This window comes from Pseudophryne corroboree, unplaced genomic scaffold, assembly GCF_028390025.1.
Source record: "Pseudophryne corroboree isolate aPseCor3 unplaced genomic scaffold, aPseCor3.hap2 scaffold_1294, whole genome shotgun sequence".
In the NCBI taxonomy this organism is placed as follows: domain Eukaryota; kingdom Metazoa; phylum Chordata; class Amphibia; order Anura; family Myobatrachidae; genus Pseudophryne; species Pseudophryne corroboree.
In genome coordinates, this window is record NW_026967920.1 from 106,368 (window position 1) to 132,135 (window position 25,768).

A 25,768-nucleotide genomic window follows, 5' to 3' on the forward strand; every position below is an offset into this window, starting at 1 on the left:
CCGAGTCTCCTGCCATAAACTGAAGCGGCTGTGTGACTGGTGCATCAGTGTTCACTTGGCAATCTGTGTTCACTATATTTTCACGGAGCGGCGGTGGACACTTATAGCATATGGATCCACTCGTATTTATCGATTCTGGAAGCGGGGTAAGTCTCCCTGTATCCCGCTCTCCTGAGTGGGGGCTATAAAACACTAAGTGGGTCATTCAGACCTGATCGCATGCTGTAGTTATTTGCAGCCGTGCGATCGGGTCTGAACAGCGCATGCGTGGGGGCCGCAATGCGCAGGCGCGTTGCTGGCCGGCGATGGCCATCACTGGGCAGCGACAAAAATAATGAAGAAAGCATTTGCAGCAGCAAACACAAGAAGATTGACAGGAAGAGGCCGTCCGGGGGTGTCAACTCACCGTTTTCTGGGAGTGTTGAGGAAAACGCATGCGTGTCCGGCCGTTTCCATGGAGGGATCCTGACATCAGCTCCAGCAAGGATCATTGCAGCGGGTGAGCAAGTCCTGAGCTGTGCAGAGACTGCACAAACTTTTTGTTTGTGCAGCTCTCTGCACAAGCGTTTGCAGCCATACACAGCAATCCCACCTCCCCTGTGGGTGGCGATTACCTGGTCGTAGCAGTGCAAAAAATAGCCTGCATGCAACCATGTCTGAATTAGGCCCTAAGTCTCTATCTACCTTTGAGTACAAATAGTTGGATAAGGGCATAATGCATATGAGTTTGATAATATTACTGTGGTTTCTTTTGCTATGCGTCTGAATACAGTTAAAGCATTTTTATAAAGTAATGCAGTAATATGTTTCTCCTACATACGTGAACTGTACCTGTAGTTGAATATGTGGTCATATTGCTTATTATACTAATGTATAATCTGTGACTGACTGTTAGTGTGATTGCTGACTTTGCTATAAATTCTGTCAGTTTTCTCTGTTTACTCCGATCCTCAATGCTGGTGCTAAACAGGGTAGGGTCGGATTGTATGTCACTTTAACACATTTTAAAGTGATTACAGTCACAAATTGTGTATTACACTGTTAAATTGTCTGATTATTTATCATGTCTTAGAGCAGAAAAGGTGAGGAAAACACACTCACATCAGCACCAACACTCATATCATGTTTGTCATGTAAAGCTGGGTTAACATCTCAGGATCTGGTTCAAGATGGGTTGTATGCAAACTGTATTAGCTTTCACCAAGGTCTCTTGAAATATTCAAGGCAGATGCAGGTGTAAGTTGATCCACCATGGGCTATGTTTGCACAGGACATTATCCAGTATAGCTGAGTGGATAATTCCAACTTCTGTACCGGTGATAGGTTGCACTATTATATGTGCAGCACAGGGGAAGCAGTAGCCTCTCAACAGAAACAGGCTGAAAAGCCAGTGGTAAGTAAATCATTTAGACACAAAACAACATCTTCAGAGTCTACACATGTTTCAGATGAGGACTCATCAGAGGACGAAGACTCATTACACTCTGGTTCTGAATATGAGGATGAGGAAGAAGGTCTCAGCTCAGTGGACATATCTGAGTTGATTACTGCAATGAAATCCATTTTATCCTTAGAAGAATCAACATATACTGTGTTAAAATCCAAGGCACCTTTATTTAAACGTCCCAAAACAGGTAAGACTGAGTTTCCTGGATCAGAACAGCTGACGGAAATTATGGAAGAGGCATGGGTTATGCCCAGTAAGAAATTTAGAATTCCTAGGAAATGGAATTCCAATTACCCTTTTCTGACTGAGGACTGTTTAAAGAGAGAGGTAGCCCCTAAAGTAGATATGCATGTGATTCGCTTAGTGCAAAAATCTACATTACTTCTGCCTTCAACATCAATAAATGATGTCACGGATAGGAGAGTAGATGGTTTGCTAAAAAACAACAACTTTTTTTTCCCTGTCTGGGGCAATCATTAGACCAGCCATGGCCTCAGCCTGGATGGCTAAAGCAGTGGCTGTCTGGCAAGATGCATTGGTAGGGGAAATTTCAACGACATCCAGAGAGCAAAAATCCCATGTGACACATATCAAACAGGCTGCAATATTCTTGGAAGAAGCAGCCTTAGATATGGGCACTATTGCCTCTCAAACATCAGCCTCAAAATTAGCCGCTCACCGAGCAGTTTAGCTACGCACCTGGAAAGCTGATTCAGAATACAAAAAAGATAAGCCATCAGCCTGATGGTGCGGGCCTCCACCTGGGGGAACCCAGGGTGGGAGGCCGACTTATTCATTTTGCACAAATCTGGCAGCAGTCTACCACAGATGCCTGGGTGCAAGAAGCGGTGTATCCCAGTTATGCGTTTTCTTTCAGGAAAAACCCTACTCAAAGGTTTTTTTTTTTTATTGTACCAGCCTTTCTTTGGTAGAAACGAGGGCCAGGGTTTTGCAAGAGGCAGTTCAGAAATTGCTTCAGTCAGGAGTAATCATTCCTGTTCCTCCTGCACAACAAGGACAGGGTTTCTACTCCAACCTGTTTTTAGTCCAGAAGCTGAACTAGTCGTTCCAGCTCACACTCAATCTAAAAATGCTGAACAAATACATTTGGGTACCTCGGTTTCATATGGAGACCTTACATTCCATCATTTTGGCTATGGAACCATGGGATTTTATGGTATCCCTGGATATACAGGATCCTTACCTGCATGTTCCTATAGCTCTGTCCCATCAGCGCTATCTCAAATTCGCTATCCTCCAACAGCATTTTCAGATTCAGGCTCTGCCATTTGGTCTGGCCACAGCCCCCAGAGTATTCACCAAAAATGTGGTGATTATGGTAGCTTATCTCCGCCAGCAGGGGATAAGAATATTTCCATACCTCAACGATCTTTTTATCCTGGCACAGTCTCAGGTATTGCTTCTGTGTCATCTGCAACATACAATAGAGTGTCTGCAGAAGCACGGTTGGCTCATAGATTGGGCAAAATCATCTTTTGTTCCGTCATAACGGATGACTCATTTGGGGCTGTATTGGATTTGAGCCGTCAGAGAGTAATTTTACTTCTGAGAAAAATATCCAAACTTCAGTAAAGGATCCAGGAGCTTCTACACTGTCGAAGAGTATAAATTCTCGCAGCAATGTGTGTGATGTGTCTAATGGTGTCAATTTTCAACATGGTAGAGTATGCTCAGTTCCATTCAAGACCTCTGCAACATCGGATCCTTACCAAGTGGAATGGGGTCATCAGACAATAAAAATGCAGACTATGATTCTTCCTCTGGAAGGAAGGAGGTCATTAGCCTGGTGGCTACAGACAGCCCATCTGGACAAAGGGAGACCCTTTTGGATATCAGATTGGGAAATTCTGACAACAGATGCCAGCCTTCAGGGCTGAGGAGCAGTGTCAGGAAGAAATTGCTTCTAGGTGCAGTGGACCAAGGAAGATGGATGCCCTGTCAGTGAGATGGGACTTTCGTCTGGCCTATGTGTTTCCTACCATCACCCTGTTAACCAGGGTGGTGAGAAAGGTAAAAGTATGGATGGTGTAATGGTTAGCATTACTGCCTCACAGCACTGAGGTCATGGGTTCGATTCCCACCATAGCCCTAACTGTGTGGAGTTTGTATATTCTCCCCGTACTTGCATGGGTTTCCTTCGGGTACTCCGGTTTCCTCTCACAATCCAAAAATATACTGGTAGGTTAATTGGCTTCCAACAAAGAAAAAAAATAACCCTAGTGTGAATGTGTGTCTGTGTGTACATGTGATAGGGTTTATAGATTGCAAGCTCCACTGGGGCAGGGACTGATGTATATGGCTAAATATGCTCTGTAAAGCACTGCAAAATATATGTATAATATATAAATAACTGGTAATAATAATAATAATAATAATAATAATAATATGTGTACACTATATAAAAAACTGGTGGCGGTAGTAATAATAATAATAATAATAATAAAAAGGAAAAGTGCCGTTATACTAATAGCTCCGGCTTGGCCCATAAAACATTGGTGCACAGATCTGCAGAGGATGTCGATGGATGCTCTATTCCTACTACCTCAACATCCAGATCTACTGATTCAGGGGCCTTGCCATCACAGACATCTGGATTGACTGTCTTTGATGGCGTGGCTCTTGAGACCTCCATCCTGAAGTCAAAAGGATTCTCTCAACAGGTAATTCAAACAATGCTTAGAGCAAGGAAAACCTCCTCAGCTCGCATTTATCACATAATATGGCAAGCCTATATTCAATGGTGCAGTGAACGGAAACTTGACCCCAGGTCTTTCAGAATTTCCAGAATCCTAGCATTCCTTCTGGTTTAAGGGTGGCTTCTTTGAGAGTGCAGGTGTCAGCACTAACTGTATGGTTCCAAAAGAAAATTGCCAACCTACAGAATGGGCACACTTTTTTCCAGGTAATGCTGCACATTCAACGTCCCTCTGTTCCTCCTACAGTGCCTTGGGATCTAAGTTTAGTTCTAAAGGCCCTTCAAGTTTCCTCATTTGAACCACTTAAAAGAGTAGATTTTAAATGGTTGACAGCTAAGGTTCTCTTTCTTCTGGCTATGGCTTCAGCTCGAAGAGTTTCAGCATTTGGCGCATTATTATTTTGTCCTCCATTTCTCATTTTTTATCCAGATAGATCGGTTCTCAGAACTAAATCTGGGTATCTTCCTAAGGTGGTGTCTAAATTCCACCTTTACAAAGAAATTGTAGTCCCGGCTTTCCAGGGGCCAGACCTATCTGCGGGAGATGCATCGTTGGAAATTGTCCATGCCTTAAGGATCTACGTAGATCGTACCAGTGCTATCAGAAAGACAGATTATCTCTTTGTTCTCTACGGATTTCATAGGAGAGGGTGGCCTGCTGGTAAGCAGACACTGGCGAGGTGGCTTTGGATGACGATTTCAGAAGCATATTCGAAGGCTGATCTCCTGTTTCCGGATAATGTCTCTGCTCACTCTACTCGTAAAGTAGGTCCATCATGGACAGCACAGCATGGTGCTTCAGCAGAACAGATATGTAAGATAGCCACATGGTCTTCCATTAACACATTCATTAGACATTTTGCTTGTGGATACCTTTGCCTCTCAGGATGCTGAATTTGGGCCAAGCATTCTCCTGTCTAATCAGGAGCGTTGCCACCACTAAATTGCTTTGGGACATCCCAATGTATCCTGTAGATACCCTGTGGACCCTGCAGGAGAAATATAAGTTATGGTAATAAGTTACCATTGATAACAGTATTTCTCCTATGTCCACAGATATCCCACCTTGACGCACCTGATTTGAGGATCCTTTTACTCACTAAACTCTTCCCTCTTGTACGGAAGGGTGGGAGGTTGTGCATGTGTGGTCTTCTCGCCTGATTAGTGCTCTACATGATGCTCCTGCCTTAAGCTTTGGAAAACAACTGATTTACCTGACCCAGGAGGCGAGGATATATGGACGGGTCCACTGCATGCTGGGAGGCCAAAAAGCTTTGACCGATTAGTGTAAGAACCGCTGTCGCTCAACCATATAACAATGTATCCTGTGAAACTTGTGGATTTAGGAAAAATACTGTTATCAATGGTAAGTTCTTACCATAACGTATATGTTGCTATGGTTGCCGAACTGTTGCCAGGGAACAGAAACTGGTTGTCATGCTTAAATCAAATTTGCCATCAAAATGGCCACTGTTGCCATGGTTACCCGACATTGCTAGGGAACTGAAACTGGTTCAATGTTTAGACTACTTGGCCTTCAAAATGGCCAGCATTGCCATAATTATCGGACATTGCTAGGCAACTTCCCTGGAGCACTTTCCCAGCTGGTATGGAGCCACCCAGGTGAAAAGAGGAACAGTTTCCCCGAGTTTTGGGGCTTGTTCTTGGGGAATCTATACAAAGCAAAGGCCCTGGTACTGGAAAAAACGGTTTAATGTCTCATACTGATGTAACGGTATTGGGCAGCATGAAGCCTATTACTAAGGGTATGGCCGAAACTAGGATTTTCGCCACCAGGGAAAAAGCAGTGATTCCCCTCCCCAAAATGTGTTTATAAAAAATGTTATTATTAATAATAACAATAGTAATATTAATAATAATAAAATAAAAATATAAAAAAAAAACCCCTAAGACTAAAATAATCACATTATCAAAAATTTAGAAAAAAGAGGGATATTTTGGACAACATCCCCCTATGTGATCCAAATGCCCTCTGAGTCACATACCCCATCAGCGGCGTGTTTCACTACATTCCCCCCTGTGTGTCCCCACACATTGCACTTTATCATAACACCTCATTACTGCACTACATTCCCCTATCCACTGCACTACATCACTACACTACATGCATTCACATCAGTCCCTGCCCCAGTGGAGCTTACAATATATATTCCCTACCACATGCACCACTTAAACAATTTTTATTGGGACTCAATTAATTATATTTTTGGATTGTGGGAGAAAACTGGAGTACCCGTAGGAAACCCATGCAAATACAGGGAGAATATACAAACTCCACACAGTTACAGTAGAGCCATGGTGGGAATCAAACTAATGACCTCAGTGCTGTGAGGAAGTAATGCTAACCATTACACCATCCGTACTGCCTCTGAGAAGCTTTAAATCTGAGTATAATCAGAAATTCGGAATGTGCTGGAAACTATTATACTAATAGGAAACAGTAAATACCATTGTATGTACTTGCAAACTATACTCACTAATTCCAGGGAGATATTAATATGAATGCAGATATACATAAAAATAAAAATAAGAAAAGTCACAACTACATATGTCAAAAACACTGTCTATGGCATAAAATAATAATGATGATTTCATTTTTAAAACGTTAATACATTAATCATATTAGGTCATATTAGGTCATCGCTACCGTACGGTAGCTTTAGAATGGAGTATGAACAGAACTTCTGCGTGTGTGAAACGATATGATACTAATGGGAAACAGTATTATTCAATTGTAACTATTCCATTGAAACATTTGGATACAATCTGTGAAAGTATCAACTTAGACCACAAGCTAAAGCTTATGTATCCGGGAAACTGCATGAAGAGAATATAAAGCTGCTGTGTACTGTATGTGGATTGTACAAAGGGGATTTTCATCTGCTCAGTGGAGACTAATTTCAGATACAATAGTCCCTGTACGTAAAATCAACCACTTATTGTTCTATTTTAGTTACTGTCTTTTTCTTTATGCAGATATATTTATTTATTTTTATATCCATTTTACATGTTCTTGAAAAAAATAAACATTAAAAGTATTGAAAAAAATATATTTTTATGGGTCAGCTTTTATTTCTATTTTGTTTCTACCATCCTTGGGGCCCCAGAAATCCCTAGTAGTGGCCCAGGTCTAGCTCCGTGTTCTCCCTACCTGCTCTGGAGACTCTCAATGCTCTAGATCACAACTCCAGCATGCAATCATGGGTTGGGGAAGAGAGTGAGACCTGGATGGTACTTGCTGCTGGCACACGCCCTCCAGTTAGTAGTCATCGGTATTTTTCAAGAACCCGCTTCCATCTCCATTTGCCTTCCATTCCTCAATGTCGATCCTCTCCTCTCAGCTAGTTATTTTTTAACAAGCTACGTCATTTAAATTTTATTCCGCATAACTATTGTGAGCATATAATTCTTCAACATCTTCCTATCTTCTCCTATTTGTTCTTCCTTTTCCTCCCCCGTGTTCCATCACGTCTCCCCCGATTTTCCCCTTGTCTCTCCCATCTCCCCGTTTGTTTCCTGTTGCCATCTTTACCCATTCACCTTTATTTTCCCCCTGTTTCTCTTCCTTTCATCCATTCCTTCCACCTGCCACTACCCTTAGAGGTCCCCTTATGTATCCCCATATTTCTGCCTCTCCATTTTTCCCTCTGTACCCTTATTATTCTCCATATTATTACTGTCTCCTTTTATTTGTATCACTATTCATACCGATTCCCTCTGTTGTTCCTTTTGCTCCTCTGATCTCCCACTCCTCGTCTCCTTATTTCTCCCGTCTCCAGATATTGTACCCTTTAGTCCTATGGTCTCACCCTATTGCTCCCATGTCCTCTTTTAAAAATATCAGTCTCCTATCAATGGGAACGGGACCCCATAGCCCACCTACTGACACACTTAAGATGCATAGATATGCATCAATGTCTATATGGATCATTATAAGAACATGTGGAGAAAACGCCACCAGCATTTTTCAGGACATGGAGAATCTCAGGCCGGCAGGATTATTCTGAAGCTGATTATGCACGCCAGATATCTTTCTTTTATTTATTTAGTCAAAGTAACTAGAGTTCCCAGACAGGAGTGCCAATACCTTGTGGGGCAACCTGCCTGTGCTATCCATCCGGGTGTACAGCATCCCACACATCACCTTTATGTCTTTCAAAATGCGGCATCCTCTGCACTGATTATGCCCCAGCCACCTTTGTTCGGTGTAGTGCCTGGAGGAGAGAAAAGTGCCCGATGAGACATTTTTCGCTTCGCAGAAAAGATGTATTACACGCCAGCCAGATCATGCCTGGTCTAGGTGAGCTGACAGGGGCTATTCCCGGCACTCTTCACAGCGCATAGGCTAGCAATGACAGTAAAGGGTTAGGGGAGACCTTGGAGTACTGGTGTGGTGCAGAGAGCCAGCTCGCCGCTCACCTCATGCCCTATAAAAGACTGTTTTTCTGCGCTAGGGAAACACAAGGTGAGAGCAGATTCCCCCGTACACTCAGACAGGGAAGAGTTTACACGGCTGCTCATTCCGCCAATGGGAGCACAGAACACCTCACTCTCGGCAGCCAATCACAGCACAGCCGGCAGTGTATATAAAAGACGTGAGTCAACACCGGGCGTTGTAGTATTATTGATTAAAGTTAAGTTCTGCAAACATGGCGGAAACTGCCCCCGTCGCCGCCGCTGTTCCTCCATCAGAGGTCGCAGCCAAAAAGAAGAGGCAGCCGAAGAAAGCTGCTGGAAGAGCAAAGAAGAGCGGCAAGTCTTCTGGACCCAGCGTCTCCGAGCTGATCGTAAAAGCCGTGGCCGCCTCTAAAGAGCGCAGCGGGGTTTCTCTTGCCGCCCTGAAGAAGGCTCTGGCTGCCGGAGGCTACGATGTGGAGAGGAACAACAGCCGCATCAAAGTGGGGGTGAAAGGATTAGTGACCAAAGGAACTCTCACCCAGGTGAAAGGTACCGGCGCTTCCGGCTCCTTCAAGCTCAATAAGAAACAAGTGGAAAGCAAGAAGGCCGCCCAGAAGTCCCTGAAGCCCAAGAAACCTGCAGCGAAGAAAGTGGCCAAATCCCCGAAGAAGCCCAAGAAGGCTCCGAGTGCAGCCAAGACCCCGAAAAAGGTGAAGAAACCCGCTACAGCGGCTGCTGCCAAAAGCCCAAAGAAGCCTATAGCCGTGAAGCCTAAGAAGGCGGCCAAGAGTCCCGCCAAGAAGGCGGCGAAGCCCAAAGCTGCCAAGAGTCCGGCCAAGAAGGCCGCGAAGCCAAAAGCCACAAAAAGCCCGGCCAAGAAGGCAGCTAAGCCTAAGAAAGCTGCGGCCAAGAAGTGATTGTAAAGCCGCAGCCTCTCTTCCTTGTTATCCCCCAAAGGCTCTTTTCAGAGCCACCCACCCTGTCTCGGCAGAGCTGTAGGCGCACGATGTGATCTATTGGGGGACTAAATAAAAACTGTAGTGAAGAAGTCGCTACATGTGGCAGAAATATCTAGTTTGTCCCTTACACATCAGTTCTAGAAACATAGCTCTTGATAGCAGGATATGGACCACTTGGCCCATCTACTCTGCCCCATGCAGTCACTGCATAAGTGGGATATGCAGGGGAGCGGGACTAAATGCAGTTATCTGTTAAATCTGCAGATAGATCGGGAACGTATACACTAAAGTGTCGGGTTCTTCTATCTCCAGCCGCCCGTAGTAGCTGAATGGTTGTTTTATGTGTACTTGGTCGTACAGTCTGGTGTAAGGAACAGCACCGCGTGTTCTGCACGCCATTCCCGGTGATGTACAGACTGCGAGGTACCCGGACAAGGTATAATTGTTTGCTACAAAAAAAAAATGCCTCCCTTGAAAATACAGCCCCTGTTCCTATAGCTCGTTTCTGGATTAATGTAGGAGACCCTTAAATTAGTTAATTAACGTTCAAAGCCTGCAGGACCCCTCTATGGACTAGGCGGCGGGTGGCAGGCTGTGTGGTGCCCTGGATGATATGTAGTCCTGCAGCGCTTGGTGCCTCCTTTCCCGAGCCCCTTACCTCTCCCAGGCATTGTCCCCCCAAAAAATGAATTATGTAACCTGGCTGCTTTCATCAAATTTGCATATAAGCTGAGCTGCGCTGATTGGTAGAAGTAAGCATGTCCCCCTCCACCGATTGGTTTAAAGAAGAGCGGTTACATTTTTCAAAAACTCCGCCGATAAGCTAAGCTGTAAGAGAACATGGATTTCCTAGTGAATACTTAGTTTGTCCTTCATAAAAAAAAACTTGTGTTCAACAGCTTAGAACTAGTCAGCCACCGACAGTGTGTTGTGCCATCTTCGAAACAAAGGATCATGGCGGTACCTCTAGGACAAATCTACTCACGTCTCACCCACTGCAAGAATTCATAAACATTACACATTAGTAGTGGCCAGCTTGGGCATAAGCTCACTAAAATACTGGCCCGGTCCTTTCATCATCACTCCAAATAAAGACAGCAACCACTAGCGGTGTGCCTAATGTGAGGGAACGATTAAGTACTAGGACCCGGCTTATAGTCAGAGTACAGCACTACACAGAGACGTTGGGTTACAGATCTTTCGTAGAAGAGATGGGCGGCCCTGAAAAGGGCCTTTGTGTGCGGGTGATGGTATTAGATGCGCCTCGGTGTTTAGCCTCCGAAGCCATACAGAGTGCGGCCCTGGCGCTTGAGAGCATAGACCACATCCATAGCGGTGACCGTCTTCCTCTTGGCGTGCTCGGTGTAGGCGACGGCGTCCCGGATCACGTTCTCCAGAAACACCTTCAGCACCCCGCGGGTCTCCTCGTAGATGAGGCCGGAGATACGCTTCACGCCTCCTCTCCGGGCAAGGCGGCGGATGGCAGGCTTGGTGATGCCCTGGATGTTGTCCCGCAGCACCTTCCTATGGCGCTTAGCGCCTCCTTTTCCGAGCCCCTTACCTCCTTTACCTCTTCCAGACATTATTCAATAGCTAACGACAAAGAAATATGAGGCAACCCATTTTCGGTTGCTCTTTAGAAAGAGGTAAGCGGACCTGATGGGTGACTGAGCACTTTGAGAGGCGGAGTCATGGCTATAATTAGATGTTAAAAAGTCACTGCCTTACCATCAGATTAGGGGCATAAGATGTATACGCAATATAAAGTTACACTTAGCTAAGATCTTTTTTCCCATACAATTCCTGTACTTGGTACAACATAATATTCAACCTAAGATACAATGTAATATTATCCATACTGAGTCCCATTCTTATCAACGTCCCAACATTTGATATAAGGCTCATAACAGATGATATAGATGACGACTGAGAAATAGCAAATCAGAAAAAATGAAATGTCATAAATATAGGACAGCATAAAGTATAATAAATATATATATATATATATATATATATATATATATATATATATTTATTAGCACTGCACTATAATTTATTTTATATAATAGATTTCTTTATTTAGCACACTGTTGTTCATAGACTTATTTTTATTGAAGTAAAAAAAAAAAACATTTAGAATTTAACCGTTTTAATATCCATTATTATATATTGTCCAGATAAATAATAGGTATATAATAAGTGACTTGCACAACCTCATTGGGATTGGAGGATGAAAATTCAAAATGGACCAATGAGCCGAACAGATTTCGGCGGGACAAAACAAAATCACTCCAATGACATGCCGCTTCTGGCTGGTCAGTGTAACGTCTGTCCCGGGCTCGGTCTGAGTGTCAGCTCTGCGCTTCGGTCTCTCTTCTCCCTGTAATAATGAGCGCCGCTGATACTGCACTCAGCCAGTCCCGCTCCGGAACACTGCTGCTCAGCCACCCCCTGTATCTCTGTTACTATAGGGAGCACAGCTGGCACGTGTACCTAAGCCAGCATTGTATTGTGCGATCATAAAGATCTCCTTTCATTAAATGCAGCTAAACGGAACCTGATGTCTTATAATGGATTCGGTGCAATATACCTGCAGTGATACCGGAGATTGGATCCCGGTGTTACACGTGCAGTGATACAGTAACAATAGCATTCTACACAGGGCATCTTGAAAGACAAACAACCTTTTAGCAACTGTGTTTATAGGAGATTCAAAGTGATACGAACAACGGGACCAATTGCTACAATCTACTGATACTTTGTAACATTGGAATAAGATACAATAATTCTCTAGTTCTGCAGCAGCTACACGGGCAGTCACTGCTCTATGGATTGCTTTATGTAAGCACTAATGCTGACATCTGTAATATGATGACTATATGACCCCGCTTTAGTTTGGAAGTGAATATACAGTTCATGGAAGCGGAGATACAATAAGGCAGATTTGCAAGTAGCACATATAATACCCATCATAGTTTCAGCCCGATTAGAGAGGAGGTGGGTGGCTCTTAGAAGAGCCTTTGTGTTGATGTGGGTCAGAGAAGGGGGTGATTACTTGGCGCTGGTGTACTTGGTAACAGCCTTGGTGCCCTCGGACACGGCGTGCTTGGCCAGCTCTCCCGGCAGCAGCAAGCGTACGGCGGTCTGGATCTCCCGGGAGGTGATGGTCGAGCGCTTGTTGTAATGAGCCAGGCGAGAAGCTTCCCCAGCAATGCGCTCAAAGATGTCATTGACAAAGGAGTTCATGATGCCCATAGCCTTGGAGGAGATGCCGGTGTCAGGGTGCACCTGCTTCAGCACCTTGTAGACGTAAATGGCGTAACTCTCCTTCCTGCTCTTCCTACGCTTCTTCCCATCCTTCTTCTGGGTCTTGGTCACCGCTTTCTTAGAGCCTTTCTTAGGCGCCGGAGCAGACTTTGCTGGATCAGGCATTCTTTAGGATCTCTTCGACACAATGTAGAAAATCTGTGCGGTCATCTCACACATCTGTTTTATTTATAGGCAGCTTATGCAAACGAGGCATCACCAATGCAAGCTACACTATTGGGTAGAAGTGTCATGTGACACTGGTAGGCATCGTAACCCCACTCTTCTTTTTGCGGATTGGTCTGTGGATGAAGTTGAGCTGCATTGTTTAGCTTGTAAGCAGACCAATCACAGAGCAAGCAGCATGTCGCTTCTGAGTATATATGTAAGAGGAGGGCGGTGTTTTAGAGACATTTCTCTCAGTGTTTCTGTTGAAAGAGAGACTCTTTTATCTCATTGAACCTCGCAAGCATGTCTGGAAGAGGGAAACAAGGCGGCAAGACCCGTGCTAAGGCAAAGACTCGCTCATCCCGGGCCGGTCTCCAGTTCCCAGTCGGTCGAGTTCACCGTCTGCTGAGGAAGGGAAACTATGCGGAGCGTGTGGGAGCCGGTGCCCCGGTGTATCTGGCCGCAGTACTGGAGTACCTGACGGCTGAGATTCTTGAGCTTGCCGGAAACGCCGCCCGCGACAACAAGAAGACCCGCATCATCCCCCGCCACCTGCAGCTGGCTGTGCGCAACGACGAAGAGCTCAATAAACTGCTCGGTGGGGTGACCATCGCCCAGGGAGGCGTTCTGCCCAACATCCAGGCCGTGCTGCTGCCCAAGAAGACCGAGAGCCACAAACCAGCTAAGAGCAAGTGATTTCACTGCTAGATACTTGTCCCCGCAACACAAAGGCTCTTTTCAGAGCCACCCACCCTGACCCCAAAGAGCTGATTCATGATATGCTGTACATGTGGGAGTAAGTAGCCCGCTGTTTAGCGGGAAAGGTGCGAGTATCGTACTTGGCGTTGTGCTTCTGACGGGAAGTAAATCAGACCCTTGCGTGTAACAAGCAGTAGAGCGCAGACATAACAATGTTATTTCCATAATGTTCTTTCTGCAATAGGACTTATAGCGCTAAACAAATTAAATTAATACAATACAGCACAGAAACCGTGGAGCGCAGGGAAGCTATGCAGGAGATACTAAATGGACATTTAGAGAGTGATGAGTGTGTATGAAAGATTCTAGAGCGGGGGCCTCTCGAGCTATGCGGGGATGTGAGTTCCATAGAATCGGAGCTGCACGGCTAAATGCTTGACCCCCAGATTCATTAAGGGAGGTACTAGATGTGTAGGGCAAGTTCCTCGGTAGAGGACTCTATAAAGAGCCGCCTTACAGGCATTTACTTCCATAGAAAAGTGCTCATGGAGCCTTATTAAAACGTTCCCTTACACTTGATCAACTCTAACCTTTCATGGTGAAGACTAGTAGCCCCCTGTGCCCTGACTGCACGCTGAATTGAGGAGGCTCCCGCCACTGTTCCAGGGCAGCGGCAAGCTGGAAGGAAGGTGCGGGTAATTAAGGGATATAGGCCGTGAGCTTTGTGGCTACTAACTACGAGGAGCCTGGGCAGAGCTAAAGGAGGTGGTATCCGTCCAATTAAACACCATTGTGTAACTTATGCTTCAGCTGGTTTAGAAGGATTTGGTGGCTCTGAAAAGAGCCTTTGTGTTGCTGCGTGTATAGGAGTGCCGAGTGTCTATGCCCTCTCCCCTCGGATTCTGCGGGCTAGCTGGATGTCTTTGGGCATGATGGTTACCCTCTTGGCGTGGATGGCGCACAGGTTGGTGTCCTCGAACAGCCCCACCAGATAAGCCTCACTGGCCTCTTGTAGGGCCATAACGGCAGAGCTCTGGAAGCGCAGGTCGGTCTTGAAGTCTTGGGCGATCTCACGCACCAATCGCTGGAAGGGCAGCTTGCGGATCAGCAGCTCGGTGGATTTCTGGTAGCGGCGGATCTCTCTGAGAGCAACAGTCCCGGGACGGTAGCGGTGAGGCTTCTTCACGCCGCCGGTAGCTGGGGCGCTTTTCCGAGCAGCCTTGGTTGCCAGCTGCTTGCGGGGAGCTTTACCTCCGGTAGATTTGCGGGCGGTCTGCTTGGTCCTGGCCATCTCTCCTCACGAAACACGTCTAAAGGCAAAAAGACGAATACATATAGAAAGCAGCCGCTAGCATCTCTATTTATGCACTGTGCTGCGCTGTCATTGGATGAGTTAAAGGCGCCTTTCATCCTGATTGGCTTAGGCATATGCATAGTACTTTTCAAAAAGCCCTCCAAGACTTTAGGGTTTCTCCCGGGTGCGGCAACAAAATCAGTCTCCATTAGAGGTTTTATCACGTTTCAGCCAGAAGGATTGCTGTATTCCGGGAAGTCTATGCTGGCATTCTAGCCAGGGGAGACAATCAAAACACACACACACACACACACACACACACACACACACACATAGCAGTGATACAAGCCTCAAGTCTAAAGAGTCTTGAAATAGAAACCTTATTACATACAGTACTGTGAATAGCTACCGTCGGCGGGAATAGTACGTATGGGGACAGATGTGCCTCACCAGCTGTGCTCTCTACTGTCCGGGAGATCACAGTATATGTCTGCAGTAAAAACATCAGCGATTAATATGTCTGCTTACCAAGTAACATTCACGATACGATAGTCATTTGCATATTACAGCATTAAGAATACATTTATCTGGTAGATCTCAATTATCATATTATGAGAAGCTTTAGAACGGAGAATAATCAGATCTTCTGCCTGCATTGGGGACGATGTGATACTAATGTGAAACAGTAAGTAGTGTTACACTATTGTTACTATTCTATGAATACATCAGTAGATACTATCAATACCAAAGTATCAAATAAAACCACAAGCCAAATCTCATTAATCTGAGAAAGACAAAGTACAATACATGGAGAACACAGGAGGACATTTGTCTAGATAGTGTAAGGGTTTGCAATGAATGGGCTATTGGTGGAAATAACAATCAGATACAAGTGAATCACTTTTTCTTTTTGTATAGCTGAATTATTATAAATGCATATTTAATGAGTTAAGTTTCATTTCCCATTTATAAAAACAAACAAACAAACAAACAAACAAAAAATAAGGGGTTGTTTGTTTAAGAATTGGCAAAAGGTGTATTTTATTATGTTCAATCGAGTTTAAAACTCTTATATGGGATTATATTGCTATGAGCACAATGCACATTCAGTGACCTGAATGTATGGGAATTAAGAATAAAAATGTAATGTCATAATAATGACTCACTATGCTATGGTGCACTACAGAATACCTACAGTGAGTGCTCCTCCTTTTATTCTATCTGTGTAGGGGTTGGGTGTGCTACTGTCCATTACTCCTCATGCAATTCTATACCTATTACTGAGATTTAGTTAGTACTAAGGGAAGAGAATATTATAAATGAATAATCCATACTAAGGCAGATGGTGATTGGTGATTACCTCCTACATGGTGCCAGGTGGGATGCTTAGGGGCTACTGGCTTACCTATTGGACCCCTTGCATGTGCTACCATCACTGGAGGACAGACGGCATTTATTTCTTAGAGCGGTGGGTAATTACATTTTAGTAAACTGTTGAGAAACCTTGTGAAATATTTAGGAAATGTTCACACGACCATTTCTATATTTCCACACACTTTTACATCACTGGTGTAAAATAAAGAGTCAAAAGGATTACACCAGGCATGTCCAAACTGAGGCCCTCCAGCTGTTGTGAAACTACATATCCCAGCATGCCCCGACACAGTCTTGCTGTCAGAGAATGCTAAAGCTGTGTCAGGGCATGCTGGAAAGTGTAGTTTCTCAACAGCTGGAGGGCCGCAGTTGGGACATGCCTGGATTACACTGTACAATATGAGTAGAAATGAAACAAGCAAAACTGTTTAGGAACAGAAACTGGTTGTCTTGCTCCTTAAACTTTGCCAGCAAAATGGCCGCCGTTGCCATGGTTACTAGAAATTGCTAGGCAACCGAAAATGGTTGTCATGCTTAATCTACTTGGCCTGAAAAATGGCCACTTTCTCCTGCAGGGTCCACAGGGTATCCACAGGATACATTGGGATATGGATGAGCGACAGCGGATCTTGCACCAATCGGTCAAAGCTTTCTGGGCTCCCAGTACGCAGTGGGCCCGTCTATATATACCTGCCACCTGGCTCAGGCAAATCAGTTTTTAGTTTGGTGAGGCAGGAGCCGGACCATGGTCTAAGGGCTGCTGGTTTTTGGCAGCCATAAGCTTTTTTACTTTATTTTTATAGTCTTACTATTTTTTTCTGAGTGATCTTTCTAAACAGCGTCTTATACGTACCTTAGAAAGAGTCACTCCAACTACTCCCCGCCGAGTCGCGACAACGCTTACCCACGAGTACAGTGCTGTTTCGGCGGGCGTCTGTGTCGGATAAAACTAGCAAGTCCAGCAGACGTTACCAGGCTGTGGCCGGAGCACGGGAGGAAGGTAAGGCATAGGTTCCGCTTAGAGGGGGAACATGGACACAGCCGCACTCTTTTGGGGGAAACTACCAAACAGTCGCTGACGCGGCTGCCACCGAGAGTGCACAAGTGCTAGGCCTTAGGGATCAAAGGCTCCAGGAGTAGCATGAGGCTGCGATCCCTAATTTTGAGATCAGCAGTGGGGAGACGGATGCACCCCTGGTCGCCCCTCCCCCCCCGATTCACGACCAGTTTCCTCCGAGTCTCCTGCCATAAACTGAAGCGGCTGTGTGACTGGTGCATCAGTGTTCACTTGGCAATCTGTGTTCACTATATTTTCACGGAGCGGCGGTGGACACTTATAGCATATGGATCCACTCGTATTTATCGATTCTGGAAGCGGGGTAAGTCTCCCTGTATCCCGCTCTCCTGAGTGGGGGCTATAAAACACTAAGTGGGTCATTCAGACCTGATCGCATGCTGTAGTTATTTGCAGCCGTGCGATCGGGTCTGAACAGCGCATGCGTGGGGGCCGCAATGCGCAGGCGCGTTGCTGGCCGGCGATGGCCATCACTGGGCAGCGACAAAAATAATGAAGAAAGCATTTGCAGCAGCAAACACAAGAAGATTGACAGGAAGAGGCCGTCCGGGGGTGTCAACTCACCGTTTTCTGGGAGTGTTGAGGAAAACGCATGCGTGTCCGGCCGTTTCCATGGAGGGATCCTGACATCAGCTCCAGCAAGGATCATTGCAGCGGGTGAGCAAGTCCTGAGCTGTGCAGAGACTGCACAAACTTTTTGTTTGTGCAGCTCTCTGCACAAGCGTTTGCAGCCATACACAGCAATCCCACCTCCCCTGTGGGTGGCGATTACCTGGTCGTAGCAGTGCAAAAAATAGCCTGCATGCAACCATGTCTGAATTAGGCCCTAAGTCTCTATCTACCTTTGAGTACAAATAGTTGGATAAGGGCATAATGCATATGAGTTTGATAATATTACTGTGGTTTCTTTTGCTATGCGTCTGAATACAGTTAAAGCATTTTTATAAAGTAATGCAGTAATATGTTTCTCCTACATACGTGAACTGTACCTGTAGTTGAATATGTGGTCATATTGCTTATTATACTAATGTATAATCTGTGACTGACTGTTAGTGTGATTGCTGACTTTGCTATAAATTCTGTCAGTTTTCTCTGTTTACTCCGATCCTCAATGCTGGTGCTAAACAGGGTAGGGTCGGATTGTATGTCACTTTAACACATTTTAAAGTGATTACAGTCACAAATTGTGTATTACACTGTTAAATTGTCTGATTATTTATCATGTCTTAGAGCAGAAAAGGTGAGGAAAACACACTCACATCAGCACCAACACTCATATCATGTTTGTCATGTAAAGCTGGGTTAACATCTCAGGATCTGGTTCAAGATGGGTTGTATGCAAACTGTATTAGCTTTCACCAAGGTCTCTTGAAATATTCAAGGCAGATGCAGGTGTAAGTTGATCCACCATGGGCTATGTTTGCACAGGACATTATCCAGTATAGCTGAGTGGATAATTCCAACTTCTGTACCGGTGATAGGTTGCACTATTATATGTGCAGCACAGGGGAAGCAGTAGCCTCTCAACAGAAACAGGCTGAAAAGCCAGTGGTAAGTAAATCATTTAGACACAAAACAACATCTTCAGAGTCTACACATGTTTCAGATGAGGACTCATCAGAGGACGAAGACTCATTACACTCTGGTTCTGAATATGAGGATGAGGAAGAAGGTCTCAGCTCAGTGGACATATCTGAGTTGATTACTGCAATGAAATCCATTTTATCCTTAGAAGAATCAACATATACTGTGTTAAAATCCAAGGCACCTTTATTTAAACGTCCCAAAACAGGTAAGACTGAGTTTCCTGGATCAGAACAGCTGACGGAAATTATGGAAGAGGCTTGGGTTATGCCCAGTAAGAAATTTAGAATTCCTAGGAAATGGAATTCCAATTACCCTTTTCTGACTGAGGACTGTTTAAAGAGAGAGGTAGCCCCTAAAGTAGATATGCATGTGATTCGCTTAGTGCAAAAATCTACATTACTTCTGCCTTCAACATCAATAAATGATGTCACGGATAGGAGAGTAGATGGTTTGCTAAAAAACAACAACTTTTTTTTCCCTGTCTGGGGCAATCATTAGACCAGCCATGGCCTCAGCCTGGATGGCTAAAGCAGTGGCTGTCTGGCAAGATGCATTGGTAGGGGAAATTTCAACGACATCCAGAGAGCAAAAATCCCATGTGACACATATCAAACAGGCTGCAATATTCTTGGAAGAAGCAGCCTTAGATATGGGCACTATTGCCTCTCAAACATCAGCCTCAAAATTAGCCGCTCACCGAGCAGTTTAGCTACGCACCTGGAAAGCTGATTCAGAATACAAAAAAGATAAGCCATCAGCCTGATGGTGCGGGCCTCCACCTGGGGGAACCCAGGGTGGGAGGCCGACTTATTCATTTTGCACAAATCTGGCAGCAGTCTACCACAGATGCCTGGGTGCAAGAAGCGGTGTATCCCAGTTATGCGTTTTCTTTCAGGAAAAACCCTACTCAAAGGTTTTTTTTTTTTATTGTACCAGCCTTTCTTTGGTAGAAACGAGGGCCAGGGTTTTGCAAGAGGCAGTTCAGAAATTGCTTCAGTCAGGAGTAATCATTCCTGTTCCTCCTGCACAACAAGGACAGGGTTTCTACTCCAACCTGTTTTTAGTCCAGAAGCTGAACTAGTCGTTCCAGCTCACACTCAATCTAAAAATGCTGAACAAATACATTTGGGTACCTCGGTTTCATATGGAGACCTTACATTCCATCATTTTGGCTATGGAACCATGGGATTTTATGGTATCCCTGGATATACAGGATCCTTACCTGCATGTTCCTATAGCTCTGTCCCATCAGCGCTATCTCAAATTCGCTATCCTCCAACAGCATTTTCAGATTCAGGCTCTGCCATTTGGTCTGGCCACAGCCCCCAGAGTATTCACCAAAAATGTGGTGATTATGGTAGCTTATCTCCGCCAGCAGGGGATAAGAATATTTCCATACCTCAACGATCTTTTTATCCTGGCACAGTCTCAGGTATTGCTTCTGTGTCATCTGCAACATACAATAGAGTGTCTGCAGAAGCACGGTTGGCTCATAGATTGGGCAAAATCATCTTTTGTTCCGTCATAACGGATGACTCATTTGGGGCTGTATTGGATTTGAGCCGTCAGAGAGTAATTTTACTTCTGAGAAAAATATCCAAACTTCAGTAAAGGATCCAGGAGCTTCTACACTGTCGAAGAGTATAAATTCTCGCAGCAATGTGTGTGATGTGTCTAATGGTGTCAATTTTCAACATGGTAGAGTATGCTCAGTTCCATTCAAGACCTCTGCAACATCGGATCCTTACCAAGTGGAATGGGGTCATCAGACAATAAAAATGCAGACTATGATTCTTCCTCTGGAAGGAAGGAGGTCATTAGCCTGGTGGCTACAGACAGCCCATCTGGACAAAGGGAGACCCTTTTGGATATCAGATTGGGAAATTCTGACAACAGATGCCAGCCTTCAGGGCTGAGGAGCAGTGTCAGGAAGAAATTGCTTCTAGGTGCAGTGGACCAAGGAAGATGGATGCCCTGTCAGTGAGATGGGACTTTCGTCTGGCCTATGTGTTTCCTACCATCACCCTGTTAACCAGGGTGGTGAGAAAGGTAAAAGTATAGATGGTGTAATGGTTAGCATTACTGCCTCACAGCACTGAGGTCATGGGTTCGATTCCCACCATAGCCCTAACTGTGTGGAGTTTGTATATTCTCCCCGTACTTGCATGGGTTTCCTTCGGGTACTCCGGTTTCCTCTCACAATCCAAAAATATACTGGTAGGTTAATTGGCTTCCAACAAAGAAAAAAAATAACCCTAGTGTGAATGTGTGTCTGTGTGTACATGTGATAGGGTTTATAGATTGCAAGCTCCACTGGGGCAGGGACTGATGTATATGGCTAAATATGCTCTGTAAAGCACTGCAAAATATATGTATAATATATAAATAACTGGTAATAATAATAATAATAATAATAATAATAATAATAATAATAATAATATGTGTACACTATATAAAAAACTGGTGGCGGTAGTAATAATAATAATAATAATAAAAAGGAAAAGTGCCGTTATACTAATAGCTCCGGCTTGGCCCATAAAACATTGGTACACAGATCTGCAGAGGATGTCGATGGATGCTCTATTCCTACTACCTCAACATCCAGATCTACTGATTCAGGGGCCTTGCCATCACAGACATCTGGATTGACTGTCTTTGATGGCGTGGCTCTTGAGACCTCCATCCTGAAGTCAAAAGGATTCTCTCAACAGGTAATTCAAACAATGCTTAGAGCAAGGAAAACCTCCTCAGCTCGCATTTATCACATAATATGGCAAGCCTATATTCAATGGTGCAGTGAACGGAAACTTGACCCCAGGTCTTTCAGAATTTCCAGAATCCTAGCATTCCTTCTGGTTTAAGGGTGGCTTCTTTGAGAGTGCAGGTGTCAGCACTAACTGTATGGTTCCAAAAGAAAATTGCCAACCTACAGAATGGGCACACTTTTTTCCAGGTAATGCTGCACATTCAACGTCCCTCTGTTCCTCCTACAGTGCCTTGGGATCTAAGTTTAGTTCTAAAGGCCCTTCAAGTTGCCTCATTTGAACCACTTAAAAGAGTAGATTTTAAATGGTTGACAGCTAAGGTTCTCTTTCTTCTGGCTATGGCTTCAGCTCGAAGAGTTTCAGCATTTGGCGCATTATTATTTTGTCCTCCATTTCTCATTTTTTATCCAGATAGATCGGTTCTCAGAACTAAATCTGGGTATCTTCCTAAGGTGGTGTCTAAATTCCACCTTTACAAAGAAATTGTAGTCCCGGCTTTCCAGGGGCCAGACCTATCTGCGGGAGATGCATCGTTGGAAATTGTCCATGCCTTAAGGATCTACGTAGATCGTACCAGTGCTATCAGAAAGACAGATTATCTCTTTGTTCTCTACGGATTTCATAGGAGAGGGTGGCCTGCTGGTAAGCAGACACTGGCGAGGTGGCTTTGGATGACGATTTCAGAAGCATATTCGAAGGCTGATCTCCTGTTTCCGGATAATGTCTCTGCTCACTCTACTCGTAAAGTAGGTCCATCATGGACAGCACAGCATGGTGCTTCAGCAGAACAGATATGTAAGATAGCCACATGGTCTTCCATTAACACATTCATTAGACATTTTGCTTGTGGATACCTTTGCCTCTCAGGATGCTGAATTTGGGCCAAGCATTCTCCTGTCTAATCAGGAGCGTTGCCACCACTAAATTGCTTTGGGACATCCCAATGTATCCTGTAGATACCCTGTGGACCCTGCAGGAGAAATATAAGTTATGGTAATAAGTTACCATTGATAACAGTATTTCTCCTATGTCCACAGATATCCCACCTTGACGCACCTGATTTGAGGATCCTTTTACTCACTAAACTCTTCCCTCTTGTACGGAAGGGTGGGAGGTTGTGCATGTGTGGTCTTCTCGCCTGATTAGTGCTCTACATGATGCTCCTGCCTTAAGCTTTGGAAAACAACTGATTTACCTGACCCAGGAGGCGAGGATATATGGACGGGTCCACTGCATGCTGGGAGGCCAAAAAGCTTTGACCGATTAGTGTAAGAACCGCTGTCGCTCAACCATATAACAATGTATCCTGTGAAACCTGTGGATTTAGGAAAAATACTGTTATCAATGGTAAGTTCTTACCATAACGTATATGTTGCTATGGTTGCCGAACTGTTGCCAGGGAACAGAAACTGGTTGTCATGCTTAAATCAAATTTGCCATCAAAATGGCCACTGTTGCCATGGTTACCCGACATTGCTAGGGAACTGAAACTGGTTCAATGTTTAGACTACTTGGCCTTCAAAATGGCCAGCATTGCCATAATTATCGGACATTGCTAGGCAACTTCCCTGGAGCACTTTCCCAGCTGGTATGGAGCCACCCAGGTGAAAAGAGGAACAGTTTCCCCGAGTTTTGGGGCTTGTTCTTGGGGAATCTATACAAAGCAAAGGCCCTGGTACTGGAAAAAACGGTTTAATGTCTCATACTGATGTAACGGTATTGGGCAGCATGAAGCCTATTACTAAGGGTAAGGCCGAAACTAGGATTTTCGCCACCAGGGAAAAAGCAGTGATTCCCCTCCCCAAAATGTGTTTATAAAAAATGTTATTATTAATAATAACAATAGTAATATTAATAATAATAAAATAAAAATATATAAAAAAAAAAACCCTAAGACTAAAATAATCACATTATCAAAAATTTAGAAAAAAGAGGGATATTTTGGACAACATCCCCCTATGTGATCCAAATGCCCTCTGCGTCACATACCCCATCAGCGGCGTGTTTCACTACATTCCCCCCTGTGTGTCCCCACACATTGCACTTTATCATAACACCTCATTACTGCACTACATTCCCCTATCCACTGCACTACATCACTACACTACATGCATTCACATCAGTCCCTGCCCCAGTGGAGCTTACAATATATATTCCCTACCACATGCACCACTTAAACAATTTTTATTGGGACTCAATTAATTATATTTTTGGATTGTGGGAGAAAACTGGAGTACCCGTAGGAAACCCATGCAAATACAGGGAGAATATACAAACTCCACACAGTTACAGTAGAGCCATGGTGGGAATCAAACTAATGACCTCAGTGCTGTGAGGAAGTAATGCTAACCATTACACCATCCGTACTGCCTCTGAGAAGCTTTAGATCTGAGTATAATCAGAAATTCGGTATGTGCTGGAAACTATTATACTAATAGGAAACAGTAAATACCATTGTATGTACTTGCAAACTATACTCACTAATTCCAGGGAGATATTAATATGAATGCAGATATACATAAAAATAAAAATAAGAAAAGTCACAACTACATATGTCAAAAACACTGTCTATGGCATAAAATAATAATGATGATTTCATTTTTAAAACGTTAATACATTAATCATATTAGGTCATATTAGGTCATCGCTACCGTACGGTAGCTTTAGAATGGAGTATGAACAGAACTTCTGCGTGTGTGAAACGATATGATACTAATGGGAAACAGTATTATTCAATTGTAACTATTCCATTGAAACATTTGGATACAATCTGTGAAAGTATCAACTTAGACCACAAGCTAAAGCTTATGTATCCGGGAAACTGCATGAAGAGAATATAAAGCTGCTGTGTACTGTATGTGGATTGTACAAAGGGGATTTTCATCTGCTCAGTGGAGACTAATTTCAGATACAATAGTCCCTGTACGTAAAATCAACCACTTATTGTTCTATTTTAGTTACTGTCTTTTTCTTTATGCAGATATATTTATTTATTTTTATATCCATTTTACATGTTCTTGAAAAAAATAAACATTAAAAGTATTGAAAAAAAAATATTTTTATGGGTCAGCTTTTATTTCTATTTTGTTTCTACCATCCTTGGGGCCCCAGAAATCCCTAGTAGTGGCCCAGGTCTAGCTCCGTGTTCTCCCTACCTGCTCTGGAGACTCTCAATGCTCTAGATCACAACTCCAGCATGCAATCATGGGTTGGGGAAGAGAGTGAGACCTGGATGGTACTTGCTGCTGGCACACGCCCTCCAGTTAGTAGTCATCGGTATTTTTCAAGAACCCGCTTCCATCTCCATTTGCCTTCCATTCCTCAATGTCGATCCTCTCCTCTCAGCTAGTTATTTTTTAACAAGCTACGTCATTTAAATTTTATTCCGCATAACTATTGTGAGCATATAATTCTTCAACATCTTCCTATCTTCTCCTATTTGTTCTTCCTTTTCCTCCCCCGTGTTCCATCACGTCTCCCCCGATTTTCCCCTTGTCTCTCCCATCTCCCCGTTTGTTTCCTGTTGCCATCTTTACCCATTCACCTTTATTTTCCCCCTGTTTCTCTTCCTTTCATCCATTCCTTCCACCTGCCACTACCCTTAGAGGTCCCCTTATGTATCCCCATATTTCTGCCTCTCCATTTTTCCCTCTGTACCCTTATTATTCTCCATATTATTACTGTCTCCTTTTATTTGTATCACTATTCATACCGATTCCCTCTGTTGTTCCTTTTGCTCCTCTGATCTCCCACTCCTCGTCTCCTTATTTCTCCCGTCTCCAGATATTGTACCCTTTATTCCTATGGTCTCACCCTATTGCTCCCATGTCCTCTTTTAAAAATATCAGTCTCCTATCAATGGGAACGGGACCCCATAGCCCACCTACTGACACACTTAAGATGCATAGATATGCATCAATGTCTATATGGATCATTATAAGAACATGTGGAGAAAACGC

General features: G+C 44.1%; 5 protein-coding genes across 5 annotated transcripts; 2 read left to right on the forward strand and 3 right to left on the reverse strand.

The window, feature by feature from the left end:
* Positions 1 to 8,689: 8,689 nt before the first annotated feature.
* LOC134994300 (histone H1B-like) lies at positions 8,690 to 9,557 on the forward strand. The gene has a single exon (XM_063950961.1). It carries the CDS (start codon positions 8,834 to 8,836, stop codon positions 9,497 to 9,499), a length of 666 nt encoding a protein of 221 aa, XP_063807031.1. The 5' UTR covers positions 8,690 to 8,833; the 3' UTR covers positions 9,500 to 9,557.
* A 1,255-nt stretch (positions 9,558 to 10,812) lies between these two features.
* LOC134994281 (histone H4-like) lies at positions 10,813 to 11,124 on the reverse strand. The gene has a single exon (XM_063950941.1). It carries the CDS (start codon positions 11,122 to 11,124, stop codon positions 10,813 to 10,815), a length of 312 nt encoding a protein of 103 aa, XP_063807011.1.
* A 1,417-nt stretch (positions 11,125 to 12,541) lies between these two features.
* LOC134994304 (histone H2B 1.1-like) lies at positions 12,542 to 13,031 on the reverse strand. The gene has a single exon (XM_063950965.1). It carries the CDS (start codon positions 12,971 to 12,973, stop codon positions 12,593 to 12,595), a length of 381 nt encoding a protein of 126 aa, XP_063807035.1. The 5' UTR covers positions 12,974 to 13,031; the 3' UTR covers positions 12,542 to 12,592.
* A 202-nt stretch (positions 13,032 to 13,233) lies between these two features.
* On the forward strand, positions 13,234 to 13,764 carry LOC134994303 (histone H2A type 1-like). Its single transcript, XM_063950964.1, has one exon. It carries the CDS (start codon positions 13,319 to 13,321, stop codon positions 13,709 to 13,711), a length of 393 nt encoding a protein of 130 aa, XP_063807034.1. The 5' UTR covers positions 13,234 to 13,318; the 3' UTR covers positions 13,712 to 13,764.
* A 774-nt stretch (positions 13,765 to 14,538) lies between these two features.
* Positions 14,539 to 15,033, reverse strand: LOC134994302 (histone H3). Its single transcript, XM_063950963.1, has one exon. The coding sequence runs from the start codon at positions 15,003 to 15,005 to the stop codon at positions 14,595 to 14,597; it is 411 nt and encodes a 136-aa protein (XP_063807033.1). The 5' UTR covers positions 15,006 to 15,033; the 3' UTR covers positions 14,539 to 14,594.
* Between the last annotated feature and the right edge of the window lie 10,735 nt (positions 15,034 to 25,768).

Bases quoted from the DNA above. Each gene is read 5' to 3' on its own strand.
- LOC134994302 (XM_063950963.1), bottom strand. From the start codon at position 15,005: ATGGCCAGGACCAAGCAGACCGCCCGCAAATCTACCGGAGGTAAAGCT.
- LOC134994303 (XM_063950964.1), top strand. From the start codon at position 13,319: ATGTCTGGAAGAGGGAAACAAGGCGGCAAGACCCGTGCTAAGGCAAAG.
- LOC134994300 (XM_063950961.1), top strand. From the start codon at position 8,834: ATGGCGGAAACTGCCCCCGTCGCCGCCGCTGTTCCTCCATCAGAGGTC.
- LOC134994304 (XM_063950965.1), bottom strand. From the start codon at position 12,973: ATGCCTGATCCAGCAAAGTCTGCTCCGGCGCCTAAGAAAGGCTCTAAG.
- LOC134994281 (XM_063950941.1), bottom strand. From the start codon at position 11,124: ATGTCTGGAAGAGGTAAAGGAGGTAAGGGGCTCGGAAAAGGAGGCGCT.